The sequence below is a fragment of the Ambystoma mexicanum genome, chromosome 1q (assembly GCF_040938575.1).
Source record: "Ambystoma mexicanum isolate Mex_15411 chromosome 1q, UKY_AmexF1_1, whole genome shotgun sequence".
In the NCBI taxonomy this organism is placed as follows: domain Eukaryota; kingdom Metazoa; phylum Chordata; class Amphibia; order Caudata; family Ambystomatidae; genus Ambystoma; species Ambystoma mexicanum.
The window spans coordinates 1,037,931,348-1,037,957,129 of NC_090922.1; the positions used below are offsets into that span (position 1 = coordinate 1,037,931,348).

The following is a 25,782-nucleotide window of genomic DNA, read 5'->3' on the forward strand; positions in this document are numbered from 1 at the left end:
AAATTTGGTGTAAATCCGCACAGTAGTTTTTTTTTTTTAAATGGCCAAACAGTAGGTACAAAAAGTGTATGATATCTGGTTCCGGTCCGCAGACTAATTTCCTGATTTGGGGTCCGCTGTCAGGTCTGGGCCAATTGATGGGGAAAAACGTGAGGTACGTCATATTTTTCTAAACGGTCGCCATGTTGGATCCGTGGACAGCCGCCGCTATCCATGGACAGTACAGTGGGGAAAAAGTCTGGAAAACACATTTGGGGTTATTTGGTGGTCAAAAGAGGACCTGGAAAGGGTGGGCGAGTGGAATAAAGTTGACATGGAGCTGTTTTTATAGGTAAAAAAAGGTTTTGCAGGTCCCATTGAGTCCACAGAGAGCGCGTCTGACAGCAGAGAGCACAGTAAGAAAAAAGTCTGGAAGACCTATTTGGGGTTATTTGGTGCCTGAAATAGTGCCTCGAAAGGGTGAGGGAGTGTAATGAAGTTGTCATGGAGCTGTTGTAATAGGTGAAAAAGAACGGTGCTTCTGCCGCCACGTCCACAGTCACTGTCCTTGTTTGCGGACACAAACACATTTCCGCGGATGTCAGTGGGATTGGAGGGTTCTAGGTGACTCTTGCTATTTGAAGGTGTACTGTACGTACTTGTTAGATGGTTTGATTGTATTGTGGTGGTTGTGAAAAGTGGCCAGATTCTTGGGGGCATGGCAGTAGTTCCTGATCCCAAGATTCGGCCACAGGTCAAAAGCACTATAGTATTATGTGAACAGTAATTATAGGTACTGTTGGGGGAGTACACTGTATTAGTAATACAGTCGGATGATATAATTGTAGTGTACATGGTATTTATGATTGCAGTAGAATTGAGGATAGTGGTGATTGAATCTGTAGGTGAAGAAAACAATGAAAGATGACAGTGGGTATGGATACTTAGTTGCATATGGAAATAAAGTTGGAATCTCTGGTTCATTTTCTGTGGAAAGAAATAGCATAATTTGTTAAACACAGTGGTTTTAAACATTTATTTGCTTTCAATTGTACATATACATTTACTTTTTAGAACCTCATAAACAGTACATTGTAAGTACTGTGTTTGGTACAACATAAGTATGTGTTACACTGATGTTGTATTGACTTGAAATAATAATTGGGTCATTGGGAAAAAAATCCATAATGGATTAAAAACACCTACTACATTTTAAAGAATATACATGCTACATAGTACAGTGCAGTAGTAGCCCTGTAGTTATGGTGTTAAGTTGCTCAACCCATAGAAAGAGCACTTTTTGGGTGCCTAATAACTTTGGCCACCCTGGACGAATCCTCACCAAACTTTGCAAAACATGTATATGGCCCTCTACCCCCACTCCCCCAGAATGATTCTGTGATGTTTGGTGTGGTTTTGATCACACCTACAGCCCAAACAGCTGGACAGATGTTTACCAAATTTGCACTAGGAGCAGGGGTTTGCTCCGAAAGAGTGCTTTTGTAAATTTGGTGTAAATCCGTCCAGTAGTGTTTTAAAAATTGGGCAAAAAGTAGGTCAACAAAAATGAGTGATATCTGGGTCCGGTCCGCAGAATCATATCCTGATTCGAGGGTCGGTGGGTGCCTCTGGACTAATCAGGTTGCAGCTGCTAATTGGATGTTGAAAAAAGTGGACTGCGTCACAGTTTAGGAAACGCTCACTATGGTGGATCCACGGATAACCTCCAGTGTCCATGGACAGTGCAGCCAGGAAAAAGTGTGGAAAACACATTTGGGGTTATTTAGTGGCCAAAAGAGAGTCTGGAAAGGGTGAGGGAGTGCAATCAAGTTGACATGGAGCTGCTTTCATAGGTGAAAAAAGGGTTTGCAGGTAATGCTGAGTCCGCATTCACCTTTAGTGTCAGTGTTATGTTAATAACAGACAATAACACACAGCTTTCCTTAAACATCACTGTACTCACTTCTTCTCCTTATCTGGAGGACCGTATTGCGCAGAGACAACCTTATGCTGCCTTTTGTGTTTTGAAAACTTCTAAGTCTCCTGGCTGCAGCGGAACATAAACTTTTATGTCACAGAGGACATATAAGCATTCCATACTGCAGGGCACATATCCATCTGTACCTGATCAGGTCCTGCAATCTGCGGAGACAAGCATCCTGCATATGAAGGCGGTAAGTGCTGTGGCTCTTAAACTATTTAAATGCAAACTATTTTCTGGCTTGCTTTCTTTTGTCCCTCATTTTCGTTTGGCTCTCCATGAGAATACCCTATCAAGGGATCTCACGAACATTTATACAGTATTTGTCTTCTTCTAAAGATGGCAATGTTCTTTTTTTTAAGCGCAAATTAATGCGCCACCATGACCTCTGCAAGGGAATCAGCGAGGCTCACACAAGCAAAGCTGCTATTTGATGAAAGCAAGGGTGTGTCCACTGTGGCTACCCGAAGGACCAGCAATGTTGTCAGTAAAAATGCTGATATTGTTTTACTAAAACAACTGGAAAAACTGCAAAAAAAGAGATTTCAAAGTGGTGGGAGGAGCACTCCTTGCAAAATTATTTGGATGTGCGTCACATCCCTGTGGACTTCGAATATTGATTACTGCGTCCTTTGATGATCAGGACCCAGCAATGGGGTGAGGCGACCAAAGAGTGCTCAGCAACATTTCTAACTTTTCTGGTCAAGTTTGCCATGCAGATCACGGAAATAGGAAAGTAATTAAGAGCAAGTATGCAGACTACTCTCACATCGTATGAGGAAGAGATTCAACAAAAGAAAAAACTGAAGTTTTTTAGAGATAAAATCGATTATGATAACAGAAGAGTTTACACTTTCGCTAAATGGTTTGACTCACTAAGCCAACCGGTGAGATTGGACAATACCAATTCTCAAACCAAGCAGTAATTATAGGGATTATCAATGAGAACCTTAACATCTGAGACATCATTTTTAAATATACCATACGAACATGTTGTGTTGTAAGAACCAATAATCCAAACACTTTTTTCCTTTTGGCCCTGTGGCCTAATGGATAAGGAATCAGCCTCCGAAGCTGGGGATTGTGGGTTCAAGTCCCACCTAGGTCGTCAATTATTATTGCGCCTTGAAACACTTGTGTATAGGCGCGTTACAAATGCCATATCATATCATATCTTCCCATCACACAAACACACACACACATACCCCACATCCCCATTTGGTTTTCCTCTATTAATTATTCTTTTACGGGTTGCTGTCATCATCTCTCTGTATGCATGTGAACAAATAGCAAGGACACTAATGCTGCAGATATCGCCTGATGCTGGGGAAACCTCGGCAAGAGCAGTGTGCTGCATGTGTATATACTTGGAAACTTACCAATTCACCCAAATCCCTACCTTTCAGCTCCACCTCATTTAAAGAGTCCCACACAACTCAACTAATTTTCACCCTACATTAATTGAAAGTCTCCTGTAGACCTCAACAGACTTGCCTTTAATGGAACCTTCACCACCCTCTGAAATTATAAACCCACAGGGACTTTACAGTTTCCCCATCCATAGACTCTGCATTATCCCTATTAGGAGACTCCAAAGGTTGAGAGGTATGCCAGGATAATGCGACCATTTCACTTCCATTGAAGCGAGTCATATTTTGGGAGGAAAAGATAAACAAACATGACTCATATCCAAATCAATGAACATGAAAAGTATGTTAACCACTTTTAAGCCATTTCCTGGGCATGGGCTTGGTCTTTTCTTTCACATGGTGTGTTACTAGGGACAAACCAACCACACTTCCTTATGTGTCAGTCTAATACTTGATTCCACTCAAATAAATTACTTTAAATCAGAGATGCAATACTTACATAAGGAGGAGCAAACGATTTCAGTTTCAATTCTTTCTCTTGCTTTCTTTTTACCTGATTAAAGCAAAAACAGGAAGATTTTCAAATACTATAGTCAAAGCGGTTGGTTCACAGATGCCAAGAGCCCTCTAACATAAAATGATACATTTTACTAAAAAGTAGGACACTGTGAAGCACGATCTGGCATATGCTTGCTTTTTTAATGATACTTACTGAACATGGCACACTACGATGAAATATGTACATCAAACCTGAGGTTATGTACATTTAGTATTTGACTATAATTTTGATATGCTGCTCTTGTAGCATTTAGAGGTTGCTCAAGAAAATTACACATGTTCCATGTTTCAGATGTATGTGAAAGTGTTAATCATAATATACACTTCACCATAGGCCCATGTGGTGACCATGAATTGCAGTCCGCGGCTGAACGGCCCCTTGGCCACAGTGAAATCAGTCTTCATGAAAAACAAGTCAGTGTCCTGCGGAAATCCCCAGGGGTCTGCTATTTAAAATCTGTTTTTCAATATCTACACAAAGCCCTTGACCCAGCTTTTGGAAACATATAAAATAAAGGTTTAAGTGCATATAGGCAGTGCACAGATCCAGTTGCATTTAACTGTTGGGCCAGGAGAGAGATGAAAACACATACTTATGATGAAGAACAGTATTTGGTGCCTCATTTGACCCAACATGAAGTTGTCTACAGGTTAGGGTATTGATGGAAAATGTTTCCATTTACCTGGTATATTTCCCACAGTGAGGCACAAACCTCTATCTAAAATAAATTGCAGGGTAGTATTTAACAAAGATCTCTCCTTCAGTCTCTAGCTAAATGCTCCTGACAAGCGGATCATGTGGCAGGAGAACATGCTGTGAAAGATACAAGCACTGTTACAACCATCTCATGGATCATAGAGAACGCTGAGCATCTCGTGGCTGAACGATTGCAATATTGTTTACAGTGGTGTAACAAAAACACAGATCAAATCAGATGACAAGGACACAACTTGGGCCATCACTTTATATGTGTTGATAATAAACTAAAAATAGTCAACAACTTTAATCACGGTCTGTTAAAACACCATCCTGCACCAAGACTGTGGGGTGAGGTTCTCAAACCAGCCAAAACATTAGGTTCTTCAATACAACCCTACCAGGAACCTTTGCTTTTGCAATACTTGATCAGCAGAAATTAAGGTCAAATGTAGCCAATTTGATAGACGTTCTTTTAAGGAATCATGGCCCCTCTCGTAGGATTAAATTGGGCCCAACTTTAAAGCATTAAAAAACTCACTCCATTTTAGAAAGACATTCAAATGAACAGTACTTATGCAGCCTTAAGTACTTGGATAGCACAATTGGCAGCCCCTCAACCTCCTGCAAGGATTTGGTGCAGGTAGCCAGGCATATACTGTTCAATGTGGAATCAAACTCATGAGCCTCTCAGGGAAAGGACCTGCACACGAGACCTTATACAATTGGGCCAGACTCCAGGGTGTGTGCACATGAAGTAAAAATCAATGTCATCAGTCATTCCTTTAAATCCCTGTGAATTGAGGAAACAGAAGTGTCTGATGGAAGGATGATTTATCAAGGGCTGTGCAGCAGCATACTATTCAAAAAAAGGTAAATAAAAATGTCATACAGAAGAACTGGCATAGTTCTACAAATAGCAGAAGACCTTTTCAGGGTATATGCCTCTGCATACCTGCAAACTGCAATATATAATGCTGATCCAATGGGCAATGGATTAAAAATGCAAACTATCCTAAATGTCAACTGTCTCACTCAATAACTCTAAAGACATGGTAAGAAAGTTACATATCTACAGAACACTTCCAGATTTCCTACATCAAAATGTATATGATGTTAAATAAATATTGTGGAAGTCTGTTGATCCAATATTACCTCTCTATCAATATCAATATACATCATAGGTGATGCTACTGTTGGGTAAAACCCCATATGTGGGAGTACTGGCGATGACCACTGAATTGACGCAGTCTGAGCAAGCCAGTCAGGTATAGGGAAATCCGACAAGTCTCTTGCTACCGCGGTCCACAATGAAACATGTGAGGGAGACACCTCCTTCGTTGAGACACCTCTGGAGCATTACTCACGTAAATTGTATCTGAGCTTATATTAAGTAAGCTTGGCACTCTCCTCAAGGCAGCCGGTGATTTCACACATGATGGAGGTTTCTCCCTAGACGAGCACCGAGACATCTTGGGGACCCTGACATGCAGGGGTTGGCGTGATGTGGTGTGAGGGTTTCCCCTTCTCTGGAATGTGGGCCCCTGTAATGTCTTATGTGGGAGCAGTAGCACTTGGGACATTGCGTTGCACCCAGGGAAGGATCCCAGGGCTGGATTTAGAGGGCTTATCAGGCATCTCTAGGCTCTCAGATGCCTTTGGTCCAGTATTCAATCCAGCCAGCATAGCCTTTGGAGATCCCTTGGCACGGCCTGTAGCTGTCACATAGTGGCAACTCTGGGCAACCCCCGGTAGGGTTAACTGAGGAATTGTGACCTTGTTTGCCAAGCTGAGCAGTGAGGAAAGAGTCACCCTTGCAACATAGTTGAAAAGATGCTTGCCTTTCCTAATAGGAATTACTAGAACCGTTAAGACACCAGACTCTTGAAAAGAGCACAGATCGGCCATTCCTGGCTGGGCCTAAGCAGGCAATACCCAAATACCCAAATAGTGGGGGTCCCCTGCAGGAAAATGCTTGCCACGAGAACATCAGCAAGTGTGACACCAGGAAAGGGGCATAGAGACAGAACGGAAGAAAAAAGGGGGTCACCGAAGCGGTAGATGCCTGTCAAAGAAAAGAAAACTGTGTGTGCTGCCAAGGACGCGCAAACAGAACAACAGTGCTCCCTACCCAACCGCACATAGAAAGGGACTGGCGAGTGGGAGCCGAGGATAGCATGAGGGAGGGGCCAGCATACATGTGCCTGCTTATTACAGTCTGCTGGGCATAGTTCCTGTTGGGACGACCTTCCAAAGGTATAGAGGGAAGTTGATGGGCCGGAGCACAAAACATGTACTTGTGTTCTTTAAATTCAATGGGCCTCATTATACGTTAGCCGGTATCCTGATAGAAAATCCGCCAGGACGCCGGCAAAAGTACCTACCGTTTCTGCTGCCTGATATGCCTGTTTTGATCAAAGGATGCAATTATAAATACAACCGACAGATGTATTCAAAATGTACTTCATTGGTGAGATGCAGTACCATTGACAACATACAGATGTCTTCATAACATTTGAGATCAACCCTAGGCTAACAGCCACCAACGTAATTCATATATCTTTTCCATCACATGAATAGAGTTCCTGCCACAGTTTTGAACAATGCTACTTATTTCTAAGAATGCCACTTTCGACAGCCATATGGACCTGCCTCTTTGTCATTTTAAACGTAGGTTTGCATATTCTGGTATTGAATGCTGCCCACTTCATATTTATCTCTGTTAGCTCCTTATCAGTTTGTACCATTGTGTGACTAATTGTGTGCCTTTTTTTGTATTTTAAGTGGGTTATTTTGCTTTTGTTCAAAGGTGTTTGGATTTTCACTTCTAACATAGCAAAATAACAGCAGGGTCGCAGGCCATGGCAGGCACTGAGCCTTGAAAGAAGAGCAGTGAGGTTAGTTATCAGCCAAATAGGAATTAGGACCGTGAAGGTACCCGCCTAGCTACAAACGTTTAGACCATATCTGCATACCCACAATAGTTTATACTATATCTAAATACCCGAATACCATTACATAATATCTGAACGGTCCTATTGGCATGCATAATTCATTCTCATGGAAAAGGTCCCCTATGATGTGTAATGCTTATTTTGTTGCCTCAATGGTAAAGGCACTGCAATCTTGCATGGTCTTGAAATGTATTCTTTCACCACCACAGTAAATGTAATGCTGGAAAAGCTCTAGCTTTTACCATAGGAGTAGCCAGCATACTGGGAATGCAGTGCACTTGGAGTGGCAGTGATACATTTCTAATAACATTTTTTGTTGCATCTGTTAAGATAGAGATCTGTGACAGTTTACCTAAGAAAAGCAATATATATGAGGTGGTGGTGTTTTAATCCAAACTGGTGAATAATTATTATATGTATTTTAGTTTTAGTTGAGTGTCACCTACAACCCAAAACATATTGCTAGAAGGAAAGGAGGGATACACATATTGTAAATGTTTTTTTGGTTATTTACCCACCCGTTGACTGCCTATGGCCAAGCAGTAACATCAGACTTTGGCCTTATGGTGTTATGCTCATTCTCCCTTCCAAGAAGGCCGTCGCTTCTCAGCTACTGCCCCTGCTCCTCTCTGACTGAAGCCACAGTCAACAACTGCAGCCTAGAATCCCCCGAAGTCCTGCCCGCGGCATCACCTAATTGGCTGACACACCCGTAACAACTAGATGCAACATTTCACAGGGAAGCAAAGCCAGCCCTCTCCCAAGGCCCACACATAAGGCCCCTGCCTGTCTGGGCCTGTCAGGGCATGGAAGGTGCCCTTCCACCACGACATGCCTCCAAACCAACAGCTCATGCACAGATCCTCCACCGATAGTTGCCCAAACCACCAGCTCACGCTCAGAGCCTCCACCCATAGTTGCCCATCGCAGCAGCAGATCCTGGCACTCAAGACCACTCAACCGACGACCACATCCTACCAACTCCTTAGCTCCGGCTCACACCGGCATCTGGCCTCGCCTTTCGTTCACAAACTCAGGTAAGCCTACTATTACTTTAGCGAACCACAGCATGCCATATGCCCGAAACATCACCTGTGCCTTGTCCCCCCACCAACCCCCTTCACGCTTTCTGATGCCACTCCTATCCAACACCTCAATATACTCTATCCCTTCCTCTATACTGCTATGACTGACCCCTACAGAGTCACGTAATACACTCAGCTACCCCACTGAAGGCCCAAACTCATGCCCCTCGCCTCTGGCCCGGGCCTCTCCAAGCCAAGACAACCCCAATGCCACCTCACCCCCTCTAACTACACTCCCCTCACTCCATGCCCTCCTCTGGCTACACATTTACTCACTAAACTCCTGCTCACAACATCATCCACCCCACCAGATGCCACTCGCCATTGACTCCTCACTTGGAACCCACCAACAACTCAAAACACCACAGTGGTCACTTGAACCACACTTTGCGGTACCAACCCTGCATCTTGCTCTAACAAACTACGGACATCCAAAACACCATGCCTAGGCCCTGTCAAACTCAACGGACTCACAACTCACATGCTAGCCCTCTCACCACCTAGCTCTGCCCCCCACAAATATAACATACACCCACCTACGCTCACACACCATCACTAACAACTAACATCTCCAATTGCGACACAAAATCACCCTACCACCCTCACCTCTCCCTACCCAAACATACATCTATTAACCCTTCAGCCCACACAGACACGGATCACACTGCCAGTGGCTCATCTAGCATACCCACGCCCTCTCTAAAATATTTCTCATCAATGCAAGATCCATCCCAGCGCATGCCCCAAACATACATGACCTGATCACTTCTAAAGACTTGGACATCCTCACCATAACGGAAACCTAGCTCCACACCACAGCAGGTCCCACCCAAATGATTGCCATCCCCCCAGGCTACACCATCACAATGACAAGTCTGACAGTAGAGGCGGCGGGGTAGCCCTTATCTACATAGAATCTCTCTCCATCAGAGCCATCAATACAAGCCTCCCACCCAACTGTGATATCCTGTCTGCCAAACTTTTGCTATCACCCACCGATCTCGGTACTCCTCATCTACCGACCACCTGATCATACCCTCTCTGTCAAAGAAGATATCCTGCAACTCCTCACCTCCAAGCTGAAACTAAATCCAGACTCCTACTCGTTGGTGATCTCAATCTAGGCTTTAACGACACCACAGGTAAAAGTGTCATCTCCTTGGCCAATGCCCTTCGTGCTCTTCACTTCACACAACTCATATCCCCCATCTTGTCTTGTGGTGCCTGGAAACACCTGTGTATAGGCACTATACAAATGTCCAATAAAATAAGAATAAAATAAATATCAGAATTTACTCACATACTAGGCCGTACGCTGGACTGGCTCGCAGATATTAACCGAGACACTGTTAGCCTATCCAACACCCTAAGCCCATGGTCCGACCACCACATCATTGCTTTCTCCATCCACACTACTGAACCCTGCTTCAACACCACTGCATGCATGCCCTCTGAACTATCCCCTTGCTTTCAAAATCTCACTAAGAACCACCTCCTCCCGCTACTCGCAGTCCATAGGCCTGCCCAAGCACACTCACACAACCCCACTGTGCTCGTTGACCACTACAACAACATCATCGCCAGAGCAGTAAATACTCTGCGAAAGGCCAAACCATCGCTTCACAAAAACTCCTGACCTCCAAGCGATACTCTCAAGGAAACAAGCCGCTCAGGCAGAATGGCAAAAGGATTGATCTGATACAAACAAAACATACTTCACCTCCATTGCTAAGGAATACAAGCAGGCCATTAATGATGCCAAAGGCACCCCCTATAACACCAGAATCGCCAACACCAAGACAGACATACTCAAGCTCTTTGCAATTTTGCGCGAACGAGTTCTCATCAACACCACCTTCCAATATCCCTGAATTGCTTTTGGATTACCCTTTGGACTCTGGTGAACTGTGTTTTGGACTTGTTTTTTCCTCCTAAATTGCTTCTGGAACTTGATGAACTTTGGTGGTCTAGACCTTTTGTTTCTTACGGATTGTGTACCTCTTGGTTTACAGCAAGAACCCCATGTGGGCCCTTCTACTACACTCCTGGGTGGTGCGTTCCTACCCTTCATTGGGTCTTCTCATCTACACACCATCAGAACGTGGGTTTTACTAATGTCAGGTAAGAGCAGATTGCATGTCCACCAAGCAGTAAGGGTAGGGTGCTTGACAATACGTTATTGTTCTTAACCCCTATATTTCCCTTTCAGTCACAGATGACCCGGCGTAGTGTTTCCAGTTGCACCTTTGGTCTCAATAACTGGCAATGGAGTCTAATTTTACTCTCTCTGGCTGGTGCTTGCGGACAGAGGTATAAGTTCACCTGGGGAGATCAAGTACAACAAATATGCACCCCTCCTCTCAATTCTTGGCCCCACCATTCATATTGCTTAAGGATCAACTGCCCCCCTTATTGACCCACTCACTGCTTTGTCTGGCCATCAACCTCGAGTCTATTCGCTCCACAGTAGGAAAATATCATATGAAAGTGTGGGTTCCGAGCGCAGGGGATGCTTTGTTCCTGTGGGTGGAAAAGCAGAGATGGGATTTTTCTCTGTCTCGGACAGGGTGATAGGATATGATATGATATGGCATTTATAATGCGCCTATACACAAGCGTTTCAAGGCGCAACAAGGCAAGGGAGGGGAAACAGAGGGAAGACAGACAATGATCCTACTAGGACAGGTGGCATTGAGATTGTGCAAGTGCAGGGGAGAGGGGAAGGGGAAAAGTGCGGGCGTAACGGGGAGGGGGTAGTATAGTACATAGGATAACAGTGAAATAATAAAGACAATAAATAAATGTGCGGCCAGCTGGTGGCAAGTGCAAAGGTAAGTGCAGACATCAGGCGTCAAGTGCTAGTAGGGGCTGTAGGGATACAGAAACAGACCCCGAGTGCAAGGGTTGCCAGGGGGGCAGTGCAGGTGTGCAACTGGCAGGGAGGGGACCTGGGCCCAAGCTCAGAGGGTAACCAGGTAACTAGTACAGTTTCAGATTCAGCCAGGAGATCAGCAGGGGAGAGGAGGAGAGAAAGCAGAAGCAAAGAGGAAGGTCTTGAGGTGCTTCCGGAACCGGAGATGGTTCTCCTCAAGTTTCAGATAGGCAGGGAGGCTGTTCCAGAGGGAGGCCCCGGCAGAAGAAAAAGATCTACCGCCAACTCGCTGCTTGGAGAAGTGACTGACCCTGAGGGAGTTGGAGGCGGATGAGCGAAGAGCTCGACAAGGAAGATATTTAGGAAGAGAGAGTTGAAGGTATTGAGGTCTCAGGCCTCAGAAGGCCTTGTGGACAATGCAGAGAGTTTGTAACTTAATCCTTGCCGCCACTGGGAGCCAGTGCAGAGATGTCAGTCCTGGAGAGATACAATCGCTGGGCATAAGGCCAAGGACAAGTCTTGCAGTCCTGTTTTGGATGAGTTGCAGAGGGCAGAGAGTTGAGGCAGGCAGATTTAGAAAGAGGCTGTTGCAGAAGCAAGCCTAGAGAGAACCAGTGCTCTGGCCACAGTGAGCTTCTGGGGGAAGGAGAGGAGAGGAGGAATACCTCTGAGGAGGTGCAGCTAGTAGTGTGACTTCTTAAGAGATGTCAGCGATGTGAGGAGCGAAGGAAAGTGTGGAGTCGAAGATGACCCTGAGGTTTTTAGCCTTAGAGGTGGGAGCAGGAAGAGGGCCAAGAGAGGCCAGCCAGAGAGTGACAGGAAGGGAGGGAGCAGGTGTGCCAATGAGGAGAATCTCGATCTTACTGGCATTAAGGCATAGATCATTTGCGGCACACCACTCCTGGATGGCGAACAGACAGTCAGAGATGAGAGAAGGAGAAGAGGTGGCGGAAGGGAGCCTGAAAATTAGTTGAGTGTCATCAGCATAGCACTGAAAGTTGGGGCAGAGATCAGGAATGCAGTGGGCAAGAAGTGCCAGATATTGGTTGAACAGCCAGGGAGAGAGGTTAGACCCCTGAGAATGGAAAGCAGGACAGTCCCGCAAAATATGGGATGTTTGACCCCACTAATCAGGGCCCTCAGTAGTCATAGTGGCAGCAGCAAATCAGCCCTCTTTTTTCTTTTTTTTCACTCCCTGGTCAATGGGAGGAGCACACACGACAGGCAACTGGAGCAGGTAATGCTCAGAACAATCAGTGCAGGTTCTGCTTCTTCTGTTTACTTTTCTCTCTTTCACCGAAACAGTCCTTGGGACTTGGCAACAGCATCTTAGAGGCAAAGCAGGACTCAGACAGGCCTACCGTCTTGCAGATATAACTGCTGGGTTTTGCAGTCCTCCTCAAGTACGGGTGCTATCAGATTTTTCAAGAGAATTGGCACAAAATCGCTTTAAAGGACCTCCAGGCCTGAAGGTTGGCCGGTGTCACGTGTTGACCTGTGATCACGGATGCAGCAGTCTTCCCTGGTGTCCATTGCAAGTCTGGACATTTTAGGGCAAAAGGGCCATCTAGGTGAGTGTAGATTTTTAAAATGGTGCCCTGGCTTTTTTTTCTCCACAGCACATTTTTTCTTATACAGAGTGTACGTATACAGTAAAGTAGATTGACATTTACATTACACACTTCAACACAAAACAGTGCTAGTAAGCATACTCACTTTAACATAGCATGTATACATTTTAAAAAATAACAAATGTGTGTGTTTTATTGATTCACTTAAATCAGGGGTCTCCAACCTACAGATGTTTTGGACTCGAAGTCCAATCAGCCCTAGTCTTCATATTCAATGGTGAGGCATCATGGAGAGATAGTCCAGAGCATCTGGAAAGCCACTGGTTGCTGACCCCTGACTTGTATATGTGTATATTCACTAACACTAACATCAGTAATGCCATGAATGAGATTTGTGATGACTGCGGCTTTCCAGATGCTCTGGACTATCTATTTAGTAGGGCACTGTAAGCAGAACGTTGCTTTAGCATGGGGTTTTCTGTAAAGAAGATAGGTATTTGGTACGGCAAAATAACTATAACGTCCTGTTAACAACAGTTTGTTACTGATTCCTTGGCTGCCCTTATGATAAACGTGTGGAAATAGCAAACTGTCCGGTGCATGTATCCATTTGCGCTACCCCTTACTTTTCTGAATAGTGTTCGTGTATAGTACCAATTACAGATGTACATAGTAAATGTTGTGTAGTGTGTCAGTAGGCTCTCTTTTTTTGCTAACAATGCATAATAAATCTGTGCCGCACCGTACTGGCCGAGATGACTACAAATGAGCAATATGGATGTTTCCTAGGAACACTGCACCTCGTTGGCATATGTGCAATTACACTACAAGTATCCGTAGGACTCCATTAGTGGCCGCATGCCCGCATCTTCGAATGCACTTGTAAGTAGTTGTGGAAGCGCATGTGTGTCCATTCCACACCTAGACCCATGCATAGGACATCCACTGTATGCTGGTAATACCGCCCGTCACCAGCCCTACGGATTCATGCAGTAGGGTACCGCATTTAAAGTACTGCTGCCGACTTCTTGGGTGGCTCTGCAAACCTACCAATTTGTGGCTAACGTACTCCTAACTGTATAACAGCCACTGGTAAATAAGGACCATCACCCTTAGATTTATCTGCTGCTTGCCTTTCCATGACCCGTAAAACGAATACATTGTGTCTGCACTCAGCAGTGTGACGGAAAGTATCAAGAGATCGCCTGCCAGTCGTACAGTTGAAGAAAACATGTAACTGCAGGTAGGACAGTTTGTACTAAGTCTGCAAAATGGCAAAGCTGGTGCACCTTCCTCATGCACATAGTAGTGCATGTAAAGGCAAGTAAGGAAACAGCAGAAAATGCAGAGCACAAACAACCTTAGTGGTGGTTAGAAAAGCGCTGTAGTTGCATGAGTCACACAGAATAAATGGCTTCCTGCTGCACTTAATAAAGCTGTGTTTCGCGGTATTGTAGACATTCCTGTATTCCACAATGTATGTATATCCGTGAATGATACTCCTAACACTAATGGCGTACCATAAAGTGTTTGTACTGCATGTGACGACAACTGAAATGAAAGCACAAGGGACCAGTGGGCAGGCTACAGCCCTTCCAACAATTACGTAGGGTAGTTTCACGTACAACATTTGTCACATCTGCTCCGGGCAACAAGAGGGGCACTCCTGTAGGGCAGCAGAGCTATAAAACAACCTTTACAAACCATATGCCGCGCTACAGACCCTTACCCGGCAAAGGGCATTGCATTGTACTGTATAGAGGGAAGGTACTTGGAAGTGCGTGGGAACAGTCCTTCCGGGATCATGACAATGACTGGCGCTTATGTAGGTGAGGTCCACCCATTAATTACGTCTCTCGGCACGTCCCCTATAATATCCATGCAAGTGCTGCCCCTTCTGTACCGGACCATTCCTGCCGTTCCTTCTGTGGCATGTGTGAGAAAACCCTAATAAATGAAAATGAACTGTGAAAGGGAAAAGGGTAAAGAAAGAAAGCACCTTTCACAGATCAACAACGGATTTGCCAATGCACGCATGCAGGGCGGGAGGCGCGGCAGTGTGGTAAACACTGTACTTGAATGGGTTAGAAAGGGGGTCGCTTTACAAAGAGTTTTTTTATTACGTGTTGCAGAGCGTTTTCAAGAGAGTCACAGCGCAACACTAACTACAAAAAAATATCACTACTTTCAAGAAGGGCACCAAGCCAATTTAGATGGGGTGTGCAAAAATCAGGATAGCTGGCACAGTAAAATGAACGTTATAGCTTGGGAAACATATTTGTGCTGTGAAACGTCAAATTCCCATGGGCGAAGTATGCCATTAGCACATGTCAAATAAAGGTACAAATACTCTTCTATGCAATGTACCGCGCTGTCTGCATTCACAGACCAAATAGAAAATGATGCTGCCACATCGGTGGCTGCATACTGCGATAGAAACTTATGCAAGAGATCAGAAACAAACGCATGAACTGGGCAAGTGCCACCTTCATTGCAAACGGCACTTACGGTTGTGTAACATGCTGTGCAATTATCCCTTCACAATGAACAACAATAATATCGGCATAATTGCGTGTCATCAAAGTGTCACACTGAGAAACCGAAAGCTGACATTCATTGTAGCTACTCCATAGCAATACACATGCACATGATAAATTGTAAAATGAGTAGCCACTGCACAGTGTTTTCCATTCACTTTCACTCAATGTATATATGTTTTTCTTTTCTTTTTTTAAAGGTGCTTCCCTAGAAACACTTTGTTTGCGGTTTTCATACATAAATGTGTGTTTTCAACGTCAGCTCACATTCTTACAATACGGTCTTCACTGCAGTGTGTAGATTATTAAACATTTCATTGCCATTGTGCGACAACAACATGCCATTTGCCTTGAAAAGGTGTATGTATCGCGAGCCAGTGTTCTCATTCTCACAGGAGAACATCCCAGCAGCACTCAAGAAGTCACACATGCTTCTGTTGATGAGACCCCTTCCGACCTCTGGCTGGCGACAGGAATCATTGGAATACTTCCACACTATTCTCGAGGGTATACATGAAAAAAGCACCTTGGCAGTCGGAAAAATGCGCTGCACTGCTTTCATTATAATCTTCAGTTGACTGCACACACAGGAACACGGCATGTAACCCATGAAAAAGGCTCCAAAGTGCACAATCACAACGTGTACAGTTGCCAAAGAGGCCACGCATCGACATTCTGCAGGCAGTCCGCCAAAACAGCCCGCTTCGACTCACTCCAAAATGAAATTGCCATACAAGTCTTTTTGGAGGGCATACATGCACAGACCTTCCACAAAGCCATCACCCATGGCGGAAACTGTGCGTCTTGTCATGTTTGCCAACCGCAATACACAAAGTAATGGGAAAAGTGAATGCTGCTCTTTCCTGTGACGCATACCCAGAGCACCTGATTTACCAAAATCCATAGTCCCATTCCCATTGGCTACCATCGTGAGAAGCGCAAAATGTGCCACATGCCTTTCCCCAATGATTGCGAGGGCCGCGCCCTGGTGCAGCAGGACTCCTCCTTCTCCCTATTGGTGCGCTTTCCTGTGACATACACCCTAAGCACCTGATTGGCCAAAGGCCATAGTCCCATTTCCATTGGCCAGCATGCTGAGAAGCGCAGAATGTGGCATGTGGCTTTTTCCAAGTACCACGCAGGCCACGCCCAAGTACAGCAGAAGGAGTCCTTCTTCCTATTGGCACGCATTCCTGTGACGCACACCCTGAGCACCACCTCATAGGACAATCGCTGCAGTCCGATTTCCATAGGACAGCATGGTGAGAAGCGCTGAATGTGGCACGTGCAGGTCCCCAAGTACGTCGAGGGCCGGGCCTAAGTGAAGCAGGAGTTCCTCTTCCTATTGCTGCACATCCTAAGCATGTGATTGGACAATCAGAGCAGTTCCATTTTCATGCCCGCCACTCGCAAAAACCCCGGATGTGGCTTTCGTGCTGCGTGCGGGCGTGGGGGAATAACTTGCAACCACGGTTGCAAGTTACGGGGAGTTCGTGGTAAGGGGCGACTCTTAAAAGAGCCGTTCTATTTGTTTGTTTTTGTTTAGATGCTTCTAGGGAAAACACATTTTTTCAGGTTTTATTCGTTTTTGTGTGTTCTTCTGCGCACATTAGTACATTAAACTTTTCACTGAATCCTGTAGAGCAGCAAACAAAACTGCATTGCCAATGGGGGACAACAAAATGCCATTTTCTTGGAAAAACTCTGCATTTCCACAACTAATGAGGTAATTGTTGCAGGAGAACATTCCAGGAGCGGACAAAAAAGTATGCATGCTTCTGTTTATGAGACACCTTCCTGCGTCTGGCTCGGAACAACATCCATGAGCAGTAGGCCATACTCTTTGTGGTATTATGGATGACAAAAGCACCTTGGCAATGGGAAAAAGCATCCTCACGACATTCAGCAATCTCCACAGTCTACGGAACAAATCTAAGCAAGGCAGGTTATCCATATGCATGCCCCCGTAATAAATGAAATAACATCTACTACTGGAAAAGTGACAAGGTCTTTGCAAAGTGCATGCATATCAGTGAAATTGCACTCATACACAGCGTTCCACGATGCGTCCACTCCTTCCAAAACAAAATTGCTGTCAAAGTGTCTTTGCAGGGAATAGTTGTGCAGATCTATGACAAATCACCTACAGTCATCTTCTCTGCAGCTCTACTTCATTGGGTAACGCGTAAATAGGCACACACGCATCCACCCATCGCATCAAAGCCATCATCATCCAACACTGTCACTCCTGTACAACACTCGAAAAGTACAGCATGACATTCCAAAGCACGTCCACTACAAAGTTCAATTAAAGTATGCGCGATTTCTCCATCCGCATACATTCACATAGCCACTCAGGATGTGGCAAGTGTAATCCTGAAAGTACTGCGTAATGCACTACCTTTTTGTATTAGTTGGGGGGGGGCAAACAATATCAAACTGGGTAGGGGATTCAGTCTTCCATTGTAGATGTATAAAGGTTTTTTTGTTTTTGTTTTTTTTTACGTGCGTGCGAGCAACTTTTTTGGTATTTTCTCTTTATATGCGTTTCTGTTTGCCTCACGTCACATTTTTACCACATTCTGGTCAATGCTTCTTGCACACTGTAAAAGAAAATGGCATGGTGGAGAACATGCCAGCAAACTGCATAAACTCACGAATAATTCTGTTCATAGCATACCTTTCGACCTCTGGCTGGGGACAAATTACACCATCAAGGACCCATACTCCTCTTGGTGTTATGCATGAGAAAACGACCTTGGCAGTAGGAAAAATATGCATCACTGCGGTCAACAACCTCTTCAGGTGACGGATTAATCGTCCACATAACATGTAACCCGAATGTAGACTTCCATAGTGCACCACGACAAAGTCAATGTTCGTAACGGATGCCATATATCTGCAAAGGCGAACCATCCCGCCGAAACTGCAGTCACCCTGACAGGCCCAGAAAATGTCCACTCCTTCAAACCCGACATTACCAACAACGCCTCTTTGCACACAACACTTGTGCAGATGGCGCACAAAGGTATCACCGACGATAAGCACTGTGCGTCTCTCCATCTCAACCACCCTCACGACACAGTATTGGGATGAAATGGTTCTGCCCCTTCCTGTTAACCACGCCCTAAACTCCTAATTGCCTATTTCCACAATCCCATTTCCCTTCCCACACTGCTCGTAATGGCAGGATGTGCACGTGCGCTTCCCCATCTACAGTGAGGGCCATGGCCCAGTACAGCTCAGACAATACTTCTTCCCTTTCCATGGTCAATTTTTGCAGCACTCCCCCATTGGGTGCTGTCAAATTTTCAAACACGCATTCAGCAATTACATACAAAACCTCTGCATTGCACACTTTCATTTCTATACGCCACTCCATATTTACAGTTAAACACTCTCAGTACATGGTCCGTTTCTTTGCAAAGCCCCTCCACCACAAGCTTCTGCTAAAGAATGCACTATTTCAGCATCCACAAAGATCCTAAAATGCACCCAGCACACCTGTGGCCAAGCACACAACATTGCAGCCCTTTCCACACCCACCACAACACTATACATCCAAGTGGCCATGTGGGCACCTAACATTATGCACAAACGTAACATACATAGTGGCACTTCTACCCAACTCCCCCACACCATAAAACACCCATTCCCACTTAGCAGAATCCACAAACATACCACAGCCTGCACCACCCCTACGCACTGCCATTCACAAAGTGTTGTGTCACTGCAACCTATGCACAACAGCTTAACAATATTGGGCCTACTTCAATAAATCTGCACAAATCAATGTAACCAACCACATATAAACTGCACTTCAACCATACCCACTTCCATACTCACATTACGTACACACTGCACCCTGTGACCACACTGCACAACGCCTCACTGTACCATCTCCTGCCGCACACCAAATACTGTAGCATGTTGCAACTATCACCACAACCATGGAATGCACAATACACGCTTTGCAAATCACTTGTGGTGCTATAGCACGTCGACAATGTGCTCCACACACATTCTCCAAAGATCACCACCCTGTGCCTCATGCACTGTCAAACCTGCATTGCTCCAGTGAGTGTGCTCCTTGCGCACATTCCCTGCACCGTAATGCAATCATGCATGTCAGCATGTCATCAACTACCACTATGCACATACGCACCACTTGCACCAGCACTCCTAACCAACCTCCACACCGCAATGGGCATGCACAGCGTTACATGCAACAGTTAACATAATGTATAAACATTACACTGTCTCTGACACCCCTACGCCCTTTCACTCACGTACTATTGTTGTACCTAATTCCACTCAGAAGGTATTGTCTCACTGCCAACTTAACCACACAATGTTTACAACATTGCCCATACTGCAAGCATTGAGCACACTTCACACTATCTAAGCAAATATAAACTGCCCTTCAACCATACCCTCTACCATACTGACAGTATGAAAACACTGCACCCAGTGCCCACACTGCGTGACTTTTCACTGCACTAACCACAGCGCACCGCCATGGAGCTATGCAGCAACAAATTGCAACAGTTACCATAATGTACAAACAAAACAGTCTGTCCAGCATCCCTGTGCACTTTCAGTCACATACTATGGGCATACCCACTTCCATTCACAAAGTATTATGCCACTGCCAACCTACCAACCTTCTGTTTGCAACACTGGCCTATAACGGCTGAAGTGTGCTCCACAACCAGTCCTTACATGTCACCACCCTCTAATTGATGCACATTCAAAAATGTATTACTGCCGTGGGTGTCCTCAAGGCCTAGGATCTATGCAGCCAATAGTCTATACCTTGAACACACCTACAGCACCGTAATGCCACCGTGCATGTCACCATGTCACCAACTTCGACCATCCACATACACACCACTGCTACCCAACCTGTGCACTTTCGTTCATTTACTATGGGCGTACCCACTTCCATTCACAAAATACTGTGTCACTGCCAACCTACCCATATTCTGTTCGCAACACTGGCCCTACTGCAAGCAATCTGCACACACCACACTATGCAAGCACCACCATGTACCGAATGCAGAGTAAAAAATGCATTCCTGTGGTGGGTATGTTGCAGCCCTACGCTCTTCATTGCATGCCCTACACCCTACGGCCTACGGCCTTCACCCATGCACCCAATAGTTTAATCCTTTCACAGACCCACTGCACCTTCATTCACCCATGCATGCCAGCATGTGCCCAACTACCGCATTCCATCCGCAGCTCACAGCCACCCGCGCTCCCACCCAACCCATGTCATGTGCAAATCACTCCCTTTCTGCAATTGACCTGCGACCACTCACCACGAAAAGAGGTCACAGCAAACAGGTTGCAGCAGGAACTATGGGGCCGTTACGACTGCTGCTTCCAATCACCACACAAAGTACTCGCCTACATATGTCACATGAACCACTTCTCACTCCCCCACCTGTTCCCTCCCTTATTGCTGGCAACACATTCCGTATGGTACATTTTCCAGACCCTTCCCCCGCCGCACTGTCCTCCGATACACCATGACGGCCTTCCCAAAAAATGTTGATGCACACCACGCTTCCCTCCAGCCAACCACCGGACGTGTCCAAACTTACCGCGAGCCAATGACACTCCTGTCGACGGAGTGAACAGGGAAATGGGTCCGTGGAGCGGACCCAGATATAACACATTTTTTGAGACATACATTTCAGCTCTTTGTAACAAAAGTACTGGTCGGATTTCCACCAAACACACAAAAGCACGCTTTCTGAACCAAGCCCCTGCTGCAAATTTGGTGAAAATCCGTCCAGCCATTGGGCCTATAGCCGTGTGCAAAGTTTTTCCCCATTCAGTCTATGTAAAAAAAAATGTAGGACCCTCCCCTATAACTTCGCCCCCCACATGAAACCTCGCCCAACTTGGCAAAATAATTCAGAGCCAACCATATACTTTTTTTTGCAAAGTTTGGTGAGGATTTGTCCAGGGGGAGGAAGTTATAAGCCGCCGAAAAAGTGCTCTTCCTATGAGTTTAGCTACTTAACCATAACTACAGGGCTGCTGCCGCGGGCCGTGTAATGTTGCTCAAGGATTTATTTTGTGGGGTTAATTAACTGTGACCTACAATTATATGGACCGTACCAACTTCTTACAAAAACAGCCTACACATGGTGAACAATCGCTGGAAATATATCTTCAAGCGATAGAGTGAAGATTTTAATGGAATTCTTGAGATTCACAGTAAGCAACAGTGTCGGTATAGAGCACACATTGGCCTCTTAACCTCCTTTGAGTATGCAGCTTCGATTGAGTACCATTTCAGCCCTCAGTTTAACATAGCATTACATGCTTAAAACAGGATCCAAACCAGTATAACCCAATTTTGAGCAATACTCAACTAATTGAGGTGCCTTACCTGGAATTATGAACCCTAATAATATTCCTTCTTTAAAGACATCACCCATTAAAGTTCTACCAGCTCCTATATCTAGTGTATAGCCAGTCTGCCTCTATCAGAAAATTGTCCATGCCCTCTCATGAAGCATTAGAATCTTTCATATACAAGTAGGGAGGGATGACAGCCCAGAATGAGGGTGGGAGACCTTGGAGAGATGGCAGCCTGTCTGGGATCGAGTGAAGTTTGTGAGTTAGTATGACCTCAGCTTTTCCCTCGGGTCCTTGTCTGCTTGTACCAGGTGCACTGCTACATAGATTTAGATGTATTGTTTATTTTTCACAAAATTGCCAATTAGCCGCCACCACATGACCGATGACAACTGCAGCATAACCCACGTTGAAGAAGATGGACAGAAGGGGTTGGGACCAATGGCTTGGTATGTCCTATGTAGCAGGCAGCCTATGTATAGGGTCTCACCAACCAGCTGCACCGGTTTCTACTGTATGTACTGATGTCACTGATGATGCGATGTACCTTCTTAAAGTGTTACTCATGCAGATTTTGGCAGAACGTTCCGCAGCAGCAGAGTTCTTTGTTGGCGCTTTCCATATTTGTGTGGAAATAAACCTTGTTATTCTTTCAAGAGGTGTTTTGGGCCTTTTTCCCTAGTGGGTAGAATTTATTCTGGTGTGAGTGTCTTGGGGCCTTCCTACAAATAACAGAAGAGGGAGCAATAGTATACAGAGTGAATGATAAAGGGTCAAGGGCTGACCCTTGTGTGATCACAAACCATTACAACAACAAGCCTTACACTTTGCACTGTATTAACCGATCACATTAGCAGATCCAACACCACTTACATTTCAATGCTGCATCAATAGGGCATTACTTAGTTAAATAAGAAAACACATTTACACTTCATGCCGAGTTAACTGAGAACAGTTAACATTAGCAGATTCTCCCCCTCTGTGCTCACAGTGCTGCATCAGGAGACCGTTATAAGACAACAATTTCTTTTAAAAACGGAATGAACTCCATGCCACGAACACAGGACATAGATTAAGTTCACACCATTACAAGTGATCATGTCTATTAAAGTAAACAATAAAAACGTGCACACTTCACGCAAAAGTGGAATAAAACAACTGTCCTGTGAAGCCTGGAAATATGACAGAGGTAAGATGCAATAGCCTAATGAAAGCACTAGTCTCAACAGGCAGCAGCTGATTGATAGTGATTGGGAGCCTTGTTATTAAATTTTTTAAACACACTGTAATGCAGTACAGAAGTAAAAAACATCAATAGCCCAAGTGGCATGGAACAAACAAGTTCTTTGATACACCATTTGCCAGTTCTCTCACCAACCCGCAGCAATGCATTTGCTTCTACAAAATGGCCACCTCTTCTATAGCGCTTTCACAATGGCGCACTCTTTCTGCATTATGGAGCAGATGATTGACACCAGACCCTCCCTATGTGGCAACAGCTCATAGGAGAGCACATTTTCTCTTAACCAAACCTAAAATAAAATTTCTGATTGCCCCCAACATTATTTTCTTTTCTTTACTTCTGAGAAAATACCCCTATATACTGAGACTGATATGTTCACGTGAGGCACAAGGGAAATTATGTCATGTTGACAGTGAAGTTCCGGGGCAAGTGGTTGCGAGGGGGCGATGCAGGGAAGTGACGGGGCAAGGCAGGCAAGACAGTCCACAGTTGTACATTGAGAAATAAAGAGGTGTTAGAGCAGCCTCGTCTCCGTCCCGTTATTTGTGCAGCGATCACACGTCTCCTAGGGTATGGTTGTCCCTCACCAGGAGCAGGTTTGACAATGGCGAAGAGGGGAAAAGACACGCGTACAATATGCGGGTAACTTCTGGTGCTGCAGGCGCAACACGGCATGCGAAGGACCGTGCACCAAGGCAAGGGAGGAGTCTTGCCTGTAGGCGCATCACCCTGGGCTGCTGCGGTGAGGGCGTCACCCCCCCTAGCAACAGGAACGTTGGCCGACATTGGAATTAGCCCGGAGCTGCGGCGGTGACTCACACAAGCGCAGTTGTGAGTAGGAGCAATAGAGAGAGGGATAGACAGTACTCGAGCCAGGTGGCGGCCGTCATGCGAAGTCCCGCTTCCCGCAATCCATGACACCACAGTGTTCGTGCCACTGCTGGCGGCCGTAAAAGAAAGTCAAAGTTGTTCAGAAGGTAGAAGGAGGCCAGTGCATGCAGGAAGGAACAAATATGTCTGTTCAAGATATTCCCCAGGCATGAATCAGGATATTCAGGCAGCAGGTCAAGAGGCTGCACTGGCAACAGCTCCATACAGGCTTCTGGATTTCTTAGCCGTACAGCTACTTGGGGCCTTTGATGTATCAGACACAAGCAACATGGGGCAAAGGTGGGCCAGATGGATTAGGGATTTTGATCTCGTCATGGGGGCTATAGGGCCCGTGGACAATGAAAGCCAAAAATGTATGCTCAAGCTAGCAGTAGGACTCACAACAATGGACATTATCGACGTAATGCCAGCAAAAACTAATGACTCCATTCAAGATCTAAAAAGTGCATTGGCCGCCTACTTCACACCACACACTGATGTGGACTATGAACGTCACTTTTTGATAGCACAAAACAAGCGAAAGTTGAAACAATGGACTCCTACGTCATGCACCTAAGGATTCAATTGAAGCACTGTGACTTCGCAAATTACTCAAACACGGAGGCCCTACGGTCCCAAATCATTGTGGGCTGCGAATCCCAGACATTTCGGCGCAAGCTACTCCAAAAAGCCTGGACACTTGACGAAATCCTGACACTTGCAAGGATAGAACTGGCGGTGGATATGCAAGTTGAAAGTTTTAACACAGTCACGCCATCAGAGACAATACACAGAGTCCAAAACGACCACAGACAAGAGGAACCTTTCTGCTACTGTTGCGGGTACGAATGCCCACACAAAGGAAGCTGCCCAGCAATCGGGCAGAGGTGCTCCACGTGTTGCGATGAAGGACACTTCAAATCTGTGTGTTGCATAGCATGGGAGAAGGGCCGTGACAGAGGGAGGGAGTCTGCAGCTCACTATAGGCCCAGGCCTCTCCTCACAGCGGCACACGCGTCTCAAGCAGCTGCCCCCTCTCAGTACAGACCAAAAGAGACAGAAACTAGAGAGGCAGAATCAGGAGATAACAAGCACAAGAGGGACAAGAGGAGAGGAGGAGATAAGCTATGCGCGCACAACCAGAAAGAAGGTTGAGACACCACGTGCGGTACCTAGTAGAGCAATCTCCCTCAGACACAGAAATCAGCTCATCTGAAGTCAAACACAGAAAGAAGGGCTACCTATATGCGTTGGGCAACTCCGCAGCAATGGAACACAGCCCGACTTTGCTTATGGGGCTCAACGAAAGGCTGACTGAGTTCCTGATAGACACTGGCGCCACAGTGAACGTCTCAAGTGGACAGTTATACAACGAACTACAGCGCCCCCCAAACTCAAACCAGCCAATGTAGATATATACCTGTATGGGGCAAAGTCACCCCTAAAGTGCTTGGGACAATTTGAAGGCACATGCAGATACAAATCACAAGAAAAGAAGGTACTCATACACGTGCTTGCCACCGGGATCGAGAGTGGGTGCATAATCAGCTTCAAGACGGCTATAGACATGAGCCTTATACACGTGTTATATAAGTTAATGGTACATGAATGCATTGACCCCGTGAACATGATCAAGGAACTGCACCAACCCTGTTCAGAAAAATAGGAAAGCTACGCAACAACAAACAAA

At 45.5% G+C, this 25,782-nt stretch overlaps 1 protein-coding gene across 1 annotated transcript in view; it reads right to left on the minus strand.

Annotated features, from left to right (window-relative positions):
* SPATA1 (spermatogenesis associated 1) overlaps nt 1-25,782 on the minus strand; it is a 479,533-nt gene that overhangs the window by 265,096 nt on the left and 188,655 nt on the right. Inside the window, exon 4 of the mRNA XM_069641723.1 lies at nt 3,830-3,883. Coding sequence (XP_069497824.1) covers nt 3,830-3,883 — 54 coding nt within the window. The remainder of the gene's footprint in view (nt 1-3,829; nt 3,884-25,782) is intronic.